The following is a 14,448-nucleotide window of genomic DNA, read 5'->3' as shown; positions in this document are numbered from 1 at the left end:
TTTACAAACATATTAAAGGCTAAGTCGCAAAGCATGAGTGTGGAATCGATTCGCATATTCTCCGTGAATTCGTGGCTTGTTCCCCGAAAATTTGGAAAACCAGCGAAACACGTGGGCTCCAGATGGTGCTTCATCGCTAAAAGTCGAAGAGAATTGATCTGCTGATTTAATCAACGTCGAAAGTCATAGGAAAATGTTTGCGATTTTTTGACCAATATTAATGCTTCGAGTATCTGTAAATAACTCAAAAAAGCACTGTCTGAGTGCGTTCACTATTAAAATGGGAATTTTAGATTTGATATATTCATATCAGTGTTGCCATATCTCAAAACTTAAGTAGTAAACCTCGTAGACTGACTGAAATCTATTTTTAAATACAGTAAAACCTCAATTCTTGTATATTCCTATTAGAAATCTTTTTTGAATCGTTTTCTATAATTTTTTCTGTTTAATTATTGTTTTCGTAGAACAAAGAGGTGGAATACGTTAACTTTCATTTCATGGTTTGGTGGTTATGCAACCAATATTACGAGACAGTCAGCTGTTACGATGCAAACATTTGACAGCGACAGTGCCGGCCTAAGGGTAGGGACCTCGCACCTAGTTGTAAATAAAAATCGAATTCTAAGAAAACTGATTTATTTTTTTTTACATAACTATGGGAATATATAAAAACAACCTTTACAAATTATATTCTTCAATTCCCATTTTTATTTTTTGAGGATTAATTATCGGAAATATACCAGATGACGAAAAAAGTTGTCAACAATAATTTTCAATTTTCATTAATTGGTAATAATTAAATATGTTAAAACCTCAGATTAAATTTAAGGATTGACCAATCCTCATCGTATATTTGCGCTATTCTCCATACGTTTTCAAAATGATCGAAAAACTGTAATTAATTGAACTGCGCGAATGATTGTGTTTTTTGAATCTTATTATCATCAGAATGTATTCTCGACAAATTATTTTACCTTTCCCCATACAAACAATATCCATTATTGTCAGTGGATTTAGCAGGACATCATTACATACATTCATTATCTAAATCCATCAAGTAGAAGGTTGAGGGGCGCTGGTCTTTGTGGGAAAATGTGACATGTGAAACTGTTTTTGTTTCTGCATGACTTCATCATAAGCCGGCTCCATTTGTGACGCTGAAATTTTTAACAATGAAAAAAGGAGGTCATCCGAAAGCCTATTACGAAGACAATTTTTTAATTATTGAAAACGTTTGTTCGCACAAATATCTTGTGCCAAACATAGCCATATTTGGGTATTAGGCCCTAGATAAAGACTTATAAAATTCCAATTTGCTGGTGTTCAAAAATAGTTACCTCAAATGGGGGGTAGTGTGTTCGACGACAGTCGCGGGCCGTATTTCAACGCTTTGCGGGACGGAGATGGCCCACGGGCCGTAATTTCCCCATCCCTGGCATATTTGGTATCAGCTTTACTTCCCCTTTAGAATAATATAAAATTGTTATTTGTTCTAAGGAGTATTTGAAAAGTTGTAACCAATTTTTCAAGCAGCTAAGTTAGGCCAGGTACTTCTGGGACATCGTATAATTAATATTGTCAGTTATTCACTGACCAACTTATATACGAGATAAATATTTGATAATTTATATAACAACGCTGCATAGTAAATCGTATATCGTGTAGCGATCGTCTAGATAAGTTGAATTACGCAGTAAAAAAAATTTCCAGTCTTACGCTGATTTGACGTATCATTTGGATGATAGTAGAAATTTGCAATTGATAATTTATATTAGATTTATTGATAAGCTTACAATACTGGTATTCACGCGCATTAAATTTTCATTTCACCCTTCCTTTTTATTAAATAGCCATAAAATCTGATAAAAATCATATTCTATTTGAGTTTCTTTGTATTATTACACATATAAATACTTGACTTGAGGGCGGTCAAGGACCGTTAGGCACGTAGGATCATCCTACGCCGATTGAAACTACCAATGGCGATCTGTTTGGGAGAGAGAATTTACAAGAAAGCTTAGCTTTAATCTTTTAAAGTCAAATTATGAACCTTGCCCAAGTATTTGAACCTCCCACAGATTGGCCCGATGATGTGGTCTGCGTTTTCTTCCTCCTCCATGCATCTGCTACATTCCGGATGCCCATAGTGTAGATATGGCGTCTTATATGGCCCTGTTCGGTTAAAATACCAGTCAAAAGTCGACGTGTGTGTTAGCATGTCTTGTGCCAACCATCTCCGTAGAATATGATTTGCAAGCAAACTGCTGAAAGATGTAATAGTAACACTTACAGCCGCACCAATAGTGAGTTCTGTGCGAGCTAGTTAGCCTCATGGATGCCTTTCTTGTCAAGTCCCCAAACAAGCTGGACCTGGTTCACAAGATCTTGTAACTATATCACAAATTGCGTCTTCTGCTTAGAGAAACAAGAGATTTAAATCAGTATTATAACGTGCGATGTTTTTGAGGAACCGTTTCAGCAAATATACAGTTTTTGGCTCAAATCATAACTTTATGATTTCTTTGATGAACAACATATACTCAATGTTCAAAAAACAATATTTATAATCAAAAATTATACTTTAATAAAATAAGATTATTTTGAAATAAGAATATTGGATCAAAATTAATGATATCCATTTTATTAGAAAGGGCGGCGCATCCAACAGGGCTTAGGTCCTAAAGGTTCTAAATCTGTAACTGCTGCTAGCTTTATGAAGAAGATATGTAACGGCAAGACAGCTTTAAAAAGGGTTAGCTAAAGCTCAAAATGTAACAGTTGCTTCACAAACTCTGAGTAATGTTTTAAAGAATACTGGAATTAGAGCTAGAGTAGTTGACAACAAGTAATACGGAGATTGGAGTAATGCACTTTTCTCGGAATATTTCAGTTTTTTTATCAATTTAACCTCGAAATATTAGCACAAGACGAATAAGACAATCAACACAACAAATACTTGGGTTAAAATCTGTTATTGAAACACCTAATTTTTGTGTTAAACAATTTTCCATTATCTTCAGTGCTTCTTCAACAAAAGGATGTAAAAATAAACGAAAATTTTCCATATTCGTAAAATATTTCAATCATTTTGAATAATTGCATATGATGGGCCAAAACTCTTCTTTTGAACAAAGCTAATCCATCAAAATTGATGATTAGAATTTAGATTTAGATTTAGACCAATTTTCGTCAGCTTCCCAATGGTATTGTGAGAAGATTTTGATACTATTTAATAGTTTATAGCATTTACCTTTGATTTTCATGATATGCAGTTTCCAAATAAATCGAGAGTTGAATGTTAGGCCCAAAATTTTACAGTTATCCACAACGGGAAGGGGGATATCAATAAAGACAGACACTGGGGACATTGTTGACGGCCGTCTGCTACATTTGATCAATTCGGATTTTGTTAGTTAGTTAGTCCTAAGAAATGCAAGAGCCACGGCTTATAATTATTAGAGCGCCATACAGAAAATTAACAGTAAATTTAAATTTTGTGAGGTTACGAGCACAGAATACTTCTGGTCAGTCAGTATTAGTGGTACTGCTTTGTTTACAATATCCTTGTTCTTTGGTTATAAAAATATTATTCGCGTTATTGGTGTTTCAGGAGGTTTCAACATTTGTACGACAACAAAGATCCATACAAGGTATTTTTATTGGTTTACCAGTAATAATTATCCTTAATTTACTGCATAAACCATAAGATGACCAAGTTTAGTTTAATGTTAATTTTAATTTAGTTTTAAATTTGGTTGCATATACAAGCTTGAGCTGTTCCTGTTGGACACGCAAAGACTGAAGTTGAAAATACGAGTTACTTGTAATGAATCGCACTGTATATCTACTAGCTTGCTTAAGTATGTTCAAGCTTTGAAATCAGATGTTGTCGAACTCTAATACCAAACTTTTCTATTAATTATTGTGTGAATTATTATTTTTTATCCAGCTTATCAATAAACGTGGGAATTACTACTTAAGATATCGAAAGCACTCTCCAATTTTTATCAAATTAATCTTAAGAATATTGCATATCATTTTATTTTATCACTTTCATTTAAATTAGAAATTGAAATCAATAATAAGTACGGTCAATCATTATACATTCAATTACTATAAGAAACACCAAACAAGACAACGAATTTGTAAATAATTTTTTTAATTATGTTCAAGTGCAAGCATACTTCATTATTGATAGTCGCTGCAGGTAAGGAACGTTTATCTTTCTCTTTTTTTGTTTACGAAAGTGAAAAGAAAAAACAATTAACCTTGCCTGACATTGTGTTAACATTACAATCTGATCTTGAGATCAATCAGCAATTTTATTACATCTAATGTAAATTACTACTGTATATCTTACTCAACAGCATCCTTAGATTTCTAATACATTTTGTACACTAATTAACGAACACTTAACATACATAGATTTATGTAAAAATGTTGATAACACAGTGGAATTAGTTGGTAGTACTCTTGGTGTCGGTTAATTCACAAAGATACTAAAGAAAAGAAGTATAGAGCTTCAGTAAAACCAAAATTTCAAATAGAAAACGATTTGAAGGAAAGATTTCGAAAAAAATTTACATGTATTCTTCTTTAGAAAAGAATTTCCGACAGTTGACAAAGTTATTTACGCGGTTCTAGATGATTACCCTGAACTGAGTTGGAACATACTATGGAAACTTACAAAAGAAAAAGTTTTTCGCTGGAAAAAGCGTTTCGGAAGGTCTATTTCAATAAAAAGGAACGATATTATAGTATGAAGAAGAAATTACCAAAGAAATGAGAAGCATGGATCAATAAGGGAAACAAATTTTGGCTGAAAAGATGAAACTATTGGGCAGGCTTAAATCCACGAATAGAAAAAGAGGGCAGATTGATGATAGTCAGTTCAAACAGTTTTGTTAAAGATGGTTTATTGACTTTCGAATCTACTCGTACCGGTGACTACCATTAGGACATGAATGCTGATGTTTTTGAAGAATAGATCTTTCCTCATAATTGTATCATAATAATGGATAATGCAAATCATCACTCGAGACTTTTAGAAAAATTGCTCGCAACCAAGTGGTTAAAAAAAGATTCCAAACCAAACTTATGGTGGTGTAAGGTATTTTTGTTGCATCATAACACCTTTAACAAATTCTGTAGAAGGGTTCATCATGTGGTGGAACGGATGTATGATAACGCACGTCCCCATGTCACTAGAATAACCAGTCTCTGCACGCAACCCTATTGTGCATGTGTAGGACAATATTTACATAAACATTTGATACCAGCTAAGCCTCAACAACAGCAAGAGTTGTTAATGTGTAAGAGGAAAAATTTGGAGCAAAATTACTTGTAAAAGTTGATCGGAAGTATGCTTTTGCGTGGTTAGAACTCGAGGAGATAACATACGTTACTAAATTTTATTTTTAAAGTTTCAAAAATCCATCTGATGCGAAACTTTTTTGACGGAGTGTTGCTTGAAGTTGACGCGAACACCAGAAAATGTATCAACGCCAATTATACAGGATATGATTAACTGAGAGAGATTTAGTGAAAAAATGAAACGAAATCGCACTTTCTCAACAACAATTATGGACATAGTTTCATAACCAGACTTTGGACTACCACTATAATTGGAATCTAGATTTTGCTCTCTTTAATTTTTGGATCTTTTCACATCTCAAATAATAGTTGAAACCAAACTGAAAGTAGAAATAATACATTATGAGATAAGTAGTTTCTATTTTTTCTATTTTTGTTACAGTGAATCTCTTGGCAACCACGGGCGATATAACAACGTCATGGCCGTCTCCGGTATTTCCAAAACTATACTCGAACGATACAAGAATAAACCCTCTGCCAAAGCCAATGACAAGAACCGAAGAATCAATTATTGGATCTATTCTCAGTATAGGAGCATGTATCGGACCGATTTTTCTCAATTTGATCATCCATCCGTTCGGATATAAGAAAACTTTATTGTCTTTAGCCGTTCCGCATTTTGTGTCATTTTTATTATTGGGCTTTACCAAACGGATTTATTATTTTTACATAGCTAGATTTTTAGCGGGGTTGTCAGTTGGTGCTGGTTATTCACTCTTTTCCGTCTACGTGGGAGATATAGCTGATGATGAAAAAAGAGGAAGAATGGTACTTGTTACTAACATATTTTGGTCGGCTGGAAGCCTTATACCACTCGCTATCGGACCTTATACATCCATATCAAATTTCAATCTGATTTTATCCTACTTACCAATTCTATATTTCATATTATTTTTGATAGTGGGTGCAGAGAGTCCCTACTATTTGATGCGAATGAAAAAAGAAGAAGAAGCCGAAGCTACGTTGATGTATATAAAAGGATGTGATAAAAAAGATGTTGCGGAAGAATTGCGAAAAATTTCCGATTTTATAGAATCAAGTAAAGACGCTAAATTGAGAGATATATTAACAGATAAGATTATGAGGAAAAATTTGTTACTTTGTTGTACGTTAATAGCAACACAAGAGCTCGGAGGATATTCGTCGATTTTGTATCATTTAGAATTAATTTTTCGATATGCCGAATCGAATATACCGGCAGATAAAGCAGCTCTGGTAGTCGGTTTTGTTTTATTCACATCGAGTTTCGTTGCTCCTTTTTTGGTAGACGTTGTTGGAAGAAGGCCGTTACTTATTACTTCGTGTATTGGTATGGGAACCTCTTTAGCACTGTTAGGATTCTTTTTTCATTATCATAATACTCATGCTCATGTTCACGTTATTAGATTCGTACCTCTATTGAGTTTGGTATCATATATAATAAGTTTCAATGTAGGTATTAATACCGTTCCGTGGACTTTGGTTTCCGAATTATTTCCTAGCAAAAATAAACAAGCTGCTTCTTCCATAGCGACCTCGTTTTCATGGTGTGTTACGGCTATCGTTACATTCAGTTATAATTATTTAGTTACCAGATTAAGTATATTCGGAACATTCTGGCTTTTTGCTGGGTGGTGTTTTGTGAGTTGTTTTTTCTGTTTTTTCTTCGTGCCTGAAACTAAAGGTAAAAGTTTTACCGAAGTTCAAAGAATGTTATATAAGGATTCCTCTGTAAATAAACAAGAATTATTCTAAGTTGTTCTTAAAATATTTCAGACAAATTCGAATATTTACGTACATTTTATTGTTCAAGGAATACCTTGTTGAAGTCTTCTAAGGTAAATTCCAAGACTTACTACAGCATTCTAAATAATTAGCCCTTTAATACAGGCAGAAATATAAACAAAAACCGACTATTCTAGTCTGTAAACTCAAGCATATTATATGATAGAAATTGTTGTAATATAAAGACTGATCACTTAATAAATCGTATTCACGCTCTGAGTAACTAACACCCCCTTCTTCGACATTAATTGCCCTCCCCTTTCCACGCGTTGTTTCTGATCGAACGATTTACCTTGAAGAAAAATCTGCCTAATGCCGGCCGATGATTCAACCCCTTTCAAAGCCGGTGAATTGACAAAACTCCAAGCTCTTGATTTTCTATTATTTTATTTAAGCAATTGCGATGCTAAATAATTGAAATTTAGGGTATTGCGTTTCCGAACTATTCGTAATAACTGGATAGATAATATGATGTTATAAATATTTATTATTATATAAATAAATAAATTATGAATAAATTGTGTTAGAATATTTGAACCAATATTAAACCCTACAATGATATTGATATCGATACCTAACCTAACCTAATCTAAGCTAACCAAACAAAAAATAAATTAATTCGATTTTCAGTGATTCGTGAATGGTTTTATTTTTAAGAAAAAAAAATGTATATTTCTTTGCACTGCCTGTATAATTTCTACAAACGGAGTTTAATGGGAATTATTATCTGCTAGTATCTTTTCTTTATCCAAATTCGTTGTTAAGATTTGTTTAACTATTCTTAGTTAGTCGCTATATTCATTTGAAAAATTCTATGCAATGAATTATTTCCAGCCCATTTGATTTCTCATTGTTATTAAACTAAATTTTTTTGTTTTATTTTCGGGGGTAAAATGAGAATAATATTTTTTCTTATTCAGACAATCATCATTAAGCTTCCGTATTCTGTATATTTTCACATTAATATTCCATAGACGTGGAACATATAATTTTTCGAGGGATAAAAACTCAATTTGACTAAAACTCTAATGTTATGGATATTGTGATGGAAAAATTGGAATATGACGTATTTTTATACGAGTTTATCAATTTTGGAGACATTTTGCCAAGATTGTCAAACTTAAGAATGATTTGATTTTATAGCGGGCTATATATAAAATATAAAATTATATTAGTATTAATCCACAAAAATACCAAAAAATCATTTTAAACTCAAATAATTTTTTATTATAAAATTAATCTTGGTGTATTGATTGATTATTTCACTATTTAGTCATTTAATAAGATATTTATTTCTCAACTAGATCACTAAACTTTTGTAATAGTAGAGAAAAAATTCAGTTATTAGTTTTAGTGATTCGGAGGTATAACCAAATCCACATCATCTTGTAGCGGACACTCTAGGGCTCTAGGGCATGGATTGGAAACCTATTTTTCCCGAACTACATGCAGCATTCACAAATATTATTGATTTTATCAAAAAAAATACTCAAAAATTGTTCTAAATCTGTTGGGCATCGATTGTATTTCGCCTTTTATCGCCTCCTCTCCGTGACACTCATCAAGGATTGCTTCTTACGGGCATCTGAAGAACTATTTCTGGATTTTGGAATCAAACTAGAAACCTTGAAAAAAATCAAAGATTTGTCATTATCTGCTAAAACAAACAAAGAAACGCCACCATAAGAATCCATGGAGAGATCATTGAACAAGTGTCATCTTCAAGATACCTGGGTACGCTCGTCAACCAGCAATGCGACCCAAAACTCGAAATCAGATCAAGAATGGAGCAAGCGCGGAAAACTCTTCACAACATGAGGACACTTGGATGCGGCAACAGAAAATAAAATTGACGCGTTCGAAATGTACACCTACAAGTGTATAAGACAAACATAGAGGTCCTACAGCAAATGGGTAACTTCTCATGACAATCAAGGAAAGAAAGTTGCATTACCTAGGACATATAATGAGAGGCGAGCGGTATGAAATAATAGAAGGGAAGATCGAAGGAAAACGGTCGGTCGGCCGTAGACAAAATTCGTGGTAGTTGGCTCGGACAGACGTCTAAAGAAGCTTAAATGTCTTAACATATTTGGAGATGGAAAATATACAACTTTCTTCTGCTTTATAACTTGCTATCGATGCGACCTAAAAGATATAGCACAAGTTGCACTCTTTGTCAGATATATGTCTTCCCAAAGTCCAAAAGAAGAACTTTTAGGATTGCGATCGCTCTAGGGACAAACTAGAGGGGAAGATATAGTGCAAAGCTGTGCAAAATGCCTTGAAGACAATGGGATAAATTGAATAAAATCGTTTCAATAGCAAATGATGGAGCCAGAAGTATGACAGCAAAAAATGAAGGGACAACAACGATTCTTCAGAGCAAAATAAATCACAAAATTCTAAAGTTTCACTGCATAATGCAACAAGAAGAGTTTTGTTGAGGTTATGAATTTGGTAACCAAAATTGTTAATAGCTAGTTTTAAGAAATGTTGAACGAAATGGAGTTTCTTTATAATAAAGTGAGATGGTTTCCAATGTTAAGGTGCCCGAATTTCACTTTATGGTGGATACCACAGCGAATTTAATGGCACTGAATCTAAAAATGCGAAAAAGAGGAAACTCATCCTATGTTTTGGTAGAAGAATTGGTTTGTTTTGAAGGAAAACTAATTCTTTTAGCGGAAGATTATCAGAGCGGTTAATAACTTCATTTTCAATATTTAAAGCAATATCGTGATGAAATCTGCGTAATTGTTGATAAGAATTACTTCAGATTCAAAACCAACAAAACCAAACATTCCAAATAAATCCTCTCAACACAAATAGTACCGAAATATACATTGAGACATATCGAATTGATATTGAATTGAAAATAAAGTTTTATAGAGTAGAAAATTTACAGAGCTGAAAAGCCAAGCTCTGATTTGGATATGTAGCGGATACAAGAATAGCGAATGGAGTGGATACCAAAGAAAGGAAGACATTGGAATTGATAGAAGAAATAGATGAATGAATGGAGTATCGAGTATCGATATTTGTTGATATATAACTAAGAAAAACTATCGAAAAATATTTATTCCTATTCCATTTATTCAGTGGATCCTCAGCGTGATATTATAAAAATTGATTATTCCACTTGTATTGTTCGAAACATAATCAAAATGAAAGAAGATAAATATTTACAATCTACCTATAATGAAAAAAAAAAACACTCAGATACTACGTACATATGCACTGAATGTTCATATCTTCTTCATGTACAACTTTATCAAATACTTTGAATAATTTTCAAAATAAAAACAACGTTAGACAATTCAAATGAAACAATTAAACACATCAATCAAAACTGAAATGGAACGTCGATTTTCGATCGTGTACATAGATATTTAAAATAGTTAGTTTCGTTATAATTGGATTTTTAATATATTCCTCGAACCGCTCTGCTTTTACTTTTTATCTTGCTGTCGAAAAAACAACACAAAAAAGTTCATTATCCCAGTGCAGTCCATTAGTTCTTGTCCTCATATAGTTCCCATTGTACATTACATTAGTTTAGCATAAAACTGTAATTAAGACCGGTATTTAGAAGACTTGAAATGATCTGATTAAATATTTTTCATTGGCATTAACCAATATTTATAAAACTGCCTCCGCGACACGGTTTGAGAATCAAGCAGTAAAAATATAACTGGAGCATTGATGCTTTGCTAGTAAATCGAAATCACTTTCAATATCTGCTCTCTGAAGGGAAAGTTTGAAAAGGTTCGTAAAGGAAGCCGAAATACAATGGGAAGAGCGTGTCGAATATCTACCAACTAGGTGGTTGTCATTAGGGTTAAAACAACTGCTGGATTTAGAAGATTTGGACCAAGGTCAACAAGAAATATTTGATCTATCAAAATCGCTGTATATCTCCTGACATAAGTCTTTTGGAGGCTCCTACTGCATTGGGTATTGAGAAAAAATCCGATTCGATAATCATTCTACTGTGAAATCAGTTTTTTCTCAAGTTAGCAAGCGTGCAACTTTGACAGTTCAGGATCATGGGGTCATGGGGGTCAGGTAGTTCAAATGGACGAAGTCCAGAAACCATTGTAGCGTTGATTTCATAAGAGCCTAACTTCTTATAACTTTAAAATTAGAGATGAGATGCAATTATTTCTTGTCTAGTTCTAAGCAACACGCTGCACGTAGCCAAAAAAAATCTTTGTGGAAAGAATGAAACATGGAGAATCAAGCAAATACTGCACTCCTCCAGTTTTTCATGAAAGTTTCATAAAATTGTACTGAATTAGTAGTAACAGGATACTTTTGATTCGGCTCTACAATAAATGATACAAATAATGGGGCTGAATTTAAATACAAACACATTAACAACCGTTCGAAATATTTTATCTGGTCCAGTAGTTTTAATCTTATCTTTGGTTTCTAACACAAACCTTTCATGTCTAGTCGGAGTTATTACGGAGAAATCTTCTAACAATTGATGTTTAATGTTTCATTGGAAATAATCAAGTTGATAAGATAAAAAGCTTCTACTTAACTTTACTAAGATTAAACGCCTTTTGTCAGGTTAATTAATTAAATCCAAATGATACCTGTATCCTGTAAATTATGATTATTAAGAAAAGATATGAAAATCAATTGCTAAAAAATCCCAAAAATCAACAGTTGCAAGATGTTTTAATTAAAGAGTGCACTAAATATTTCATGAATTGCATAAAAGAAAAACTCAACAAATAAAAAGTCGGCGCACTCTCAGCGCGAGATGTGATTCCGTTAGCAATCAATAAATATTAACAAAAATTTTAATTTAGAAAAGGAAAATTTGATTTATCGACCTGTTGTGGTTTTTTATCAAAATATTACTTGACATTAACAACTTGCAAAATTCAGAAACAGTAATTCTAGACTGCTGAATATATATATAACAGTCCAGTATCTTTATACATCACAGCATGCGTCAAATCTGGATTTTTTGTAGACTTAATTTGATGTTAGCCTAATGAATAATCCAAATTTGTGACCTCGAATGCCGAACGCAACTTTTTCGATTTTTTCTTTCAAATTTTGACGATTAAAACTTTTCCCGTATTAAATTTCCTACATATGATACTAGAACTGTCTCCGTACACCTTATCGTATATCCTCTCGTATGATTTAAGCAGCTGCTTTCAACACACGTAATCTTTCTGCTCGAGCATCTGAGCTCTTACTGTTATACCATGTACTGGTAAGAATTTTGTGATCTGGGTTTTTACAACAAACAATCGTGTGTTTCCCCATACTCCCCATACTTTGCCAACAAGCGAGTTTTGACTGTTGAAATCCTTTCGATCCTCGCATTGTTAGGATCTCTAATAGGTGGTAATTCCATTTCTTGTTCTTCACTGAAGATGGTCCAACTCTTTTGCAAGTCTGGCGTAGTCTTCCCCGGTGAGATTTTCTTTAATAGTTCTATGTTCTTTAGAATATTTTCATCTTCTTTTATCCATATATTTTTAAAATTTGTCTGACGTTTTGACAAACACATTTCACAAACTGTCAAAAACTGAAAATATAATACTTTGAAACGTTTCGATTTTACCATTCCAAGTTTTTATCATAACAGATATACTTCCAGAGCAGTTCATCTTCCTAAAGACAGACACGTCGCGCTGGGACAAGCAGACATACCACGATAAACAATATCTTGCAAATTTGTATTATGATATTACATTAATCACTTATAAATTAAATAATAATGGAAACTAATTTAATATACATACTAGCTTTTACCCGCGGCTTCGCTCGCATAGAAAAATTGCCAAAAACCTACAAAAATCCATAACTCCACAGTGAATGTCCGCGCCTAGCTTCTCTCCAACTCAACCGATTTAAGTGTTCAAAAACTCAAAAGAAAGAATGTGTTTCAGCGAGTGTTCTTAAACCAAAACGAACTCTGTAGCTATATTAAAACCTGAGATATAGATCTTTGAATGTAGAAAAATTGCCAAAAACTTACAAAAATCCATAACTCCACATTGAATGTCCGCGCCTAGCTCCTCTCTAACTCAACCGATTTAAGTGTTCAAAAACTCAAAAGAAAGAAGGTGTTTCAGCGAGTGTTCTTAAATCACAACGAACTCTGTAGCTATATTAAAACCTGAGATATAAATCTTTGAATGTAGAAAAATTGCCAAAAACCTACAAAAATCCATAACTCCACATTGAATGTCTGCGCCTAGCTCCTCTCTCAACCGATTTAAATGTTCAAAAACTCAAAGAAAGAAGATGTTTCAGCGAGTGTTCTTAAACCAAAACGAACTCTGTAGCTATATTAAAACCTGAGATATAGATCTTTGAATGTAGAAAAATTGCCAAAAACCTACAAAAATCCATAACTCCACATTGAATGTCTGCGCCTAGCTCCTCTCTCAACCGATTTAAATGTTCAAAAACTCAAAGAAAGAAGATGTTTCAGCGAGTGTTCTTAAACCAAAACGAACTCTGTAGCTATATTAAAACCTGAGATATAGATCTTTGAATGTAGAAAAATTGCCAAAAACCTAAAAAAATCCATAACTCCACATTGAATGTCCGCGCCTAGCTCCTCTCCAACTCAACCGATTTAAGTGTTCAAAAACTCTAAAGAAAGAAGGTGTTTCAGCGAGGGTTCTTAAATCAAAACGAAGTCTCTATCTTAAATAGAACCTGAGATATTGAGGATAGAACGTGTGTATGTAAAAAACTCCAATAAGTAATGTACAGGGGGAAATCGCATTTGAGTATAACTTGAGAATGGTGAAAATTAGATGAAATCCGATGGTTGATGGCTGATCTGTGCATCAATACCTTTCATTGAAAAAAAAAATTAAGCAAATCGGTTGGGTAGAACGCCTGAACGGACTCGGAATGAAAATCATCAATTTTTTTAATATATAAGATAATGCGTTCTACAGTAGCTTGATAATGACAGCGTTGCCACATGAGAGTGTCCGCCATGTTTAGCATAAACTTAGTTGATTTAGCGTTGTTCTTAATACTTAATGAAAAACTTTACAAGGGCTCAAAAATATGAACATAAATTCTTTAATATTTTGATTTAGTTATAGAGATAGATCACTTTCAAAGTAGATGAACGGGCTACCAGGCATTCCACAGACAAAAGCCAAGGCAACGTTTTCATTTTTACTATAACGTAATATAATTAAGCATCGTTATTCGACCGTAAAATATAGGGCAATGAGCCAATGATAGTGAAACTGTTATAGGTCAAGAAAACACAGTTTTAACAAAGATGCTATTTTTATATCGCGAAAT

The 14,448-nt window shown here is 33.2% G+C and overlaps 1 protein-coding gene across 1 annotated transcript; it reads left to right on the top strand.

Annotated features, from left to right (window-relative positions):
* The first annotated feature begins 4,040 nt into the window (after nucleotides 1–4,040).
* Nucleotides 4,041–7,658, top strand: LOC130898349 (facilitated trehalose transporter Tret1-like). Its single transcript, XM_057807609.1, has 2 exons — nucleotides 4,041–4,210; nucleotides 5,759–7,658. Exons 1-2 carry the CDS (start codon nucleotides 4,168–4,170, stop codon nucleotides 7,108–7,110), a joined length of 1,395 nt encoding a protein of 464 aa, XP_057663592.1. The 5' UTR covers nucleotides 4,041–4,167; the 3' UTR covers nucleotides 7,111–7,658.
* The last annotated feature ends 6,790 nt before the right edge of the window (nucleotides 7,659–14,448 follow it).

The sequence above is a fragment of the Diorhabda carinulata genome, chromosome 9 (assembly GCF_026250575.1).
Source record: "Diorhabda carinulata isolate Delta chromosome 9, icDioCari1.1, whole genome shotgun sequence".
Lineage (NCBI taxonomy): Eukaryota > Metazoa > Arthropoda > Insecta > Coleoptera > Chrysomelidae > Diorhabda > Diorhabda carinulata.
The sequence above is the reverse complement of the archived record's forward strand: the minus strand, read 5'-3'. Positions and strand labels throughout refer to the sequence as shown.

Bases quoted from the DNA above. Each gene is read 5' to 3' on its own strand.
- LOC130898349 (XM_057807609.1), top strand. From the start codon at position 4,168: ATGTTCAAGTGCAAGCATACTTCATTATTGATAGTCGCTGCAG. The intron at 4,211-5,758 runs GTAAGGAACGTT...TTTTTGTTACAG, and splicing joins ATTATTGATAGTCGCTGCAG to TGAATCTCTTGGCAACCACG.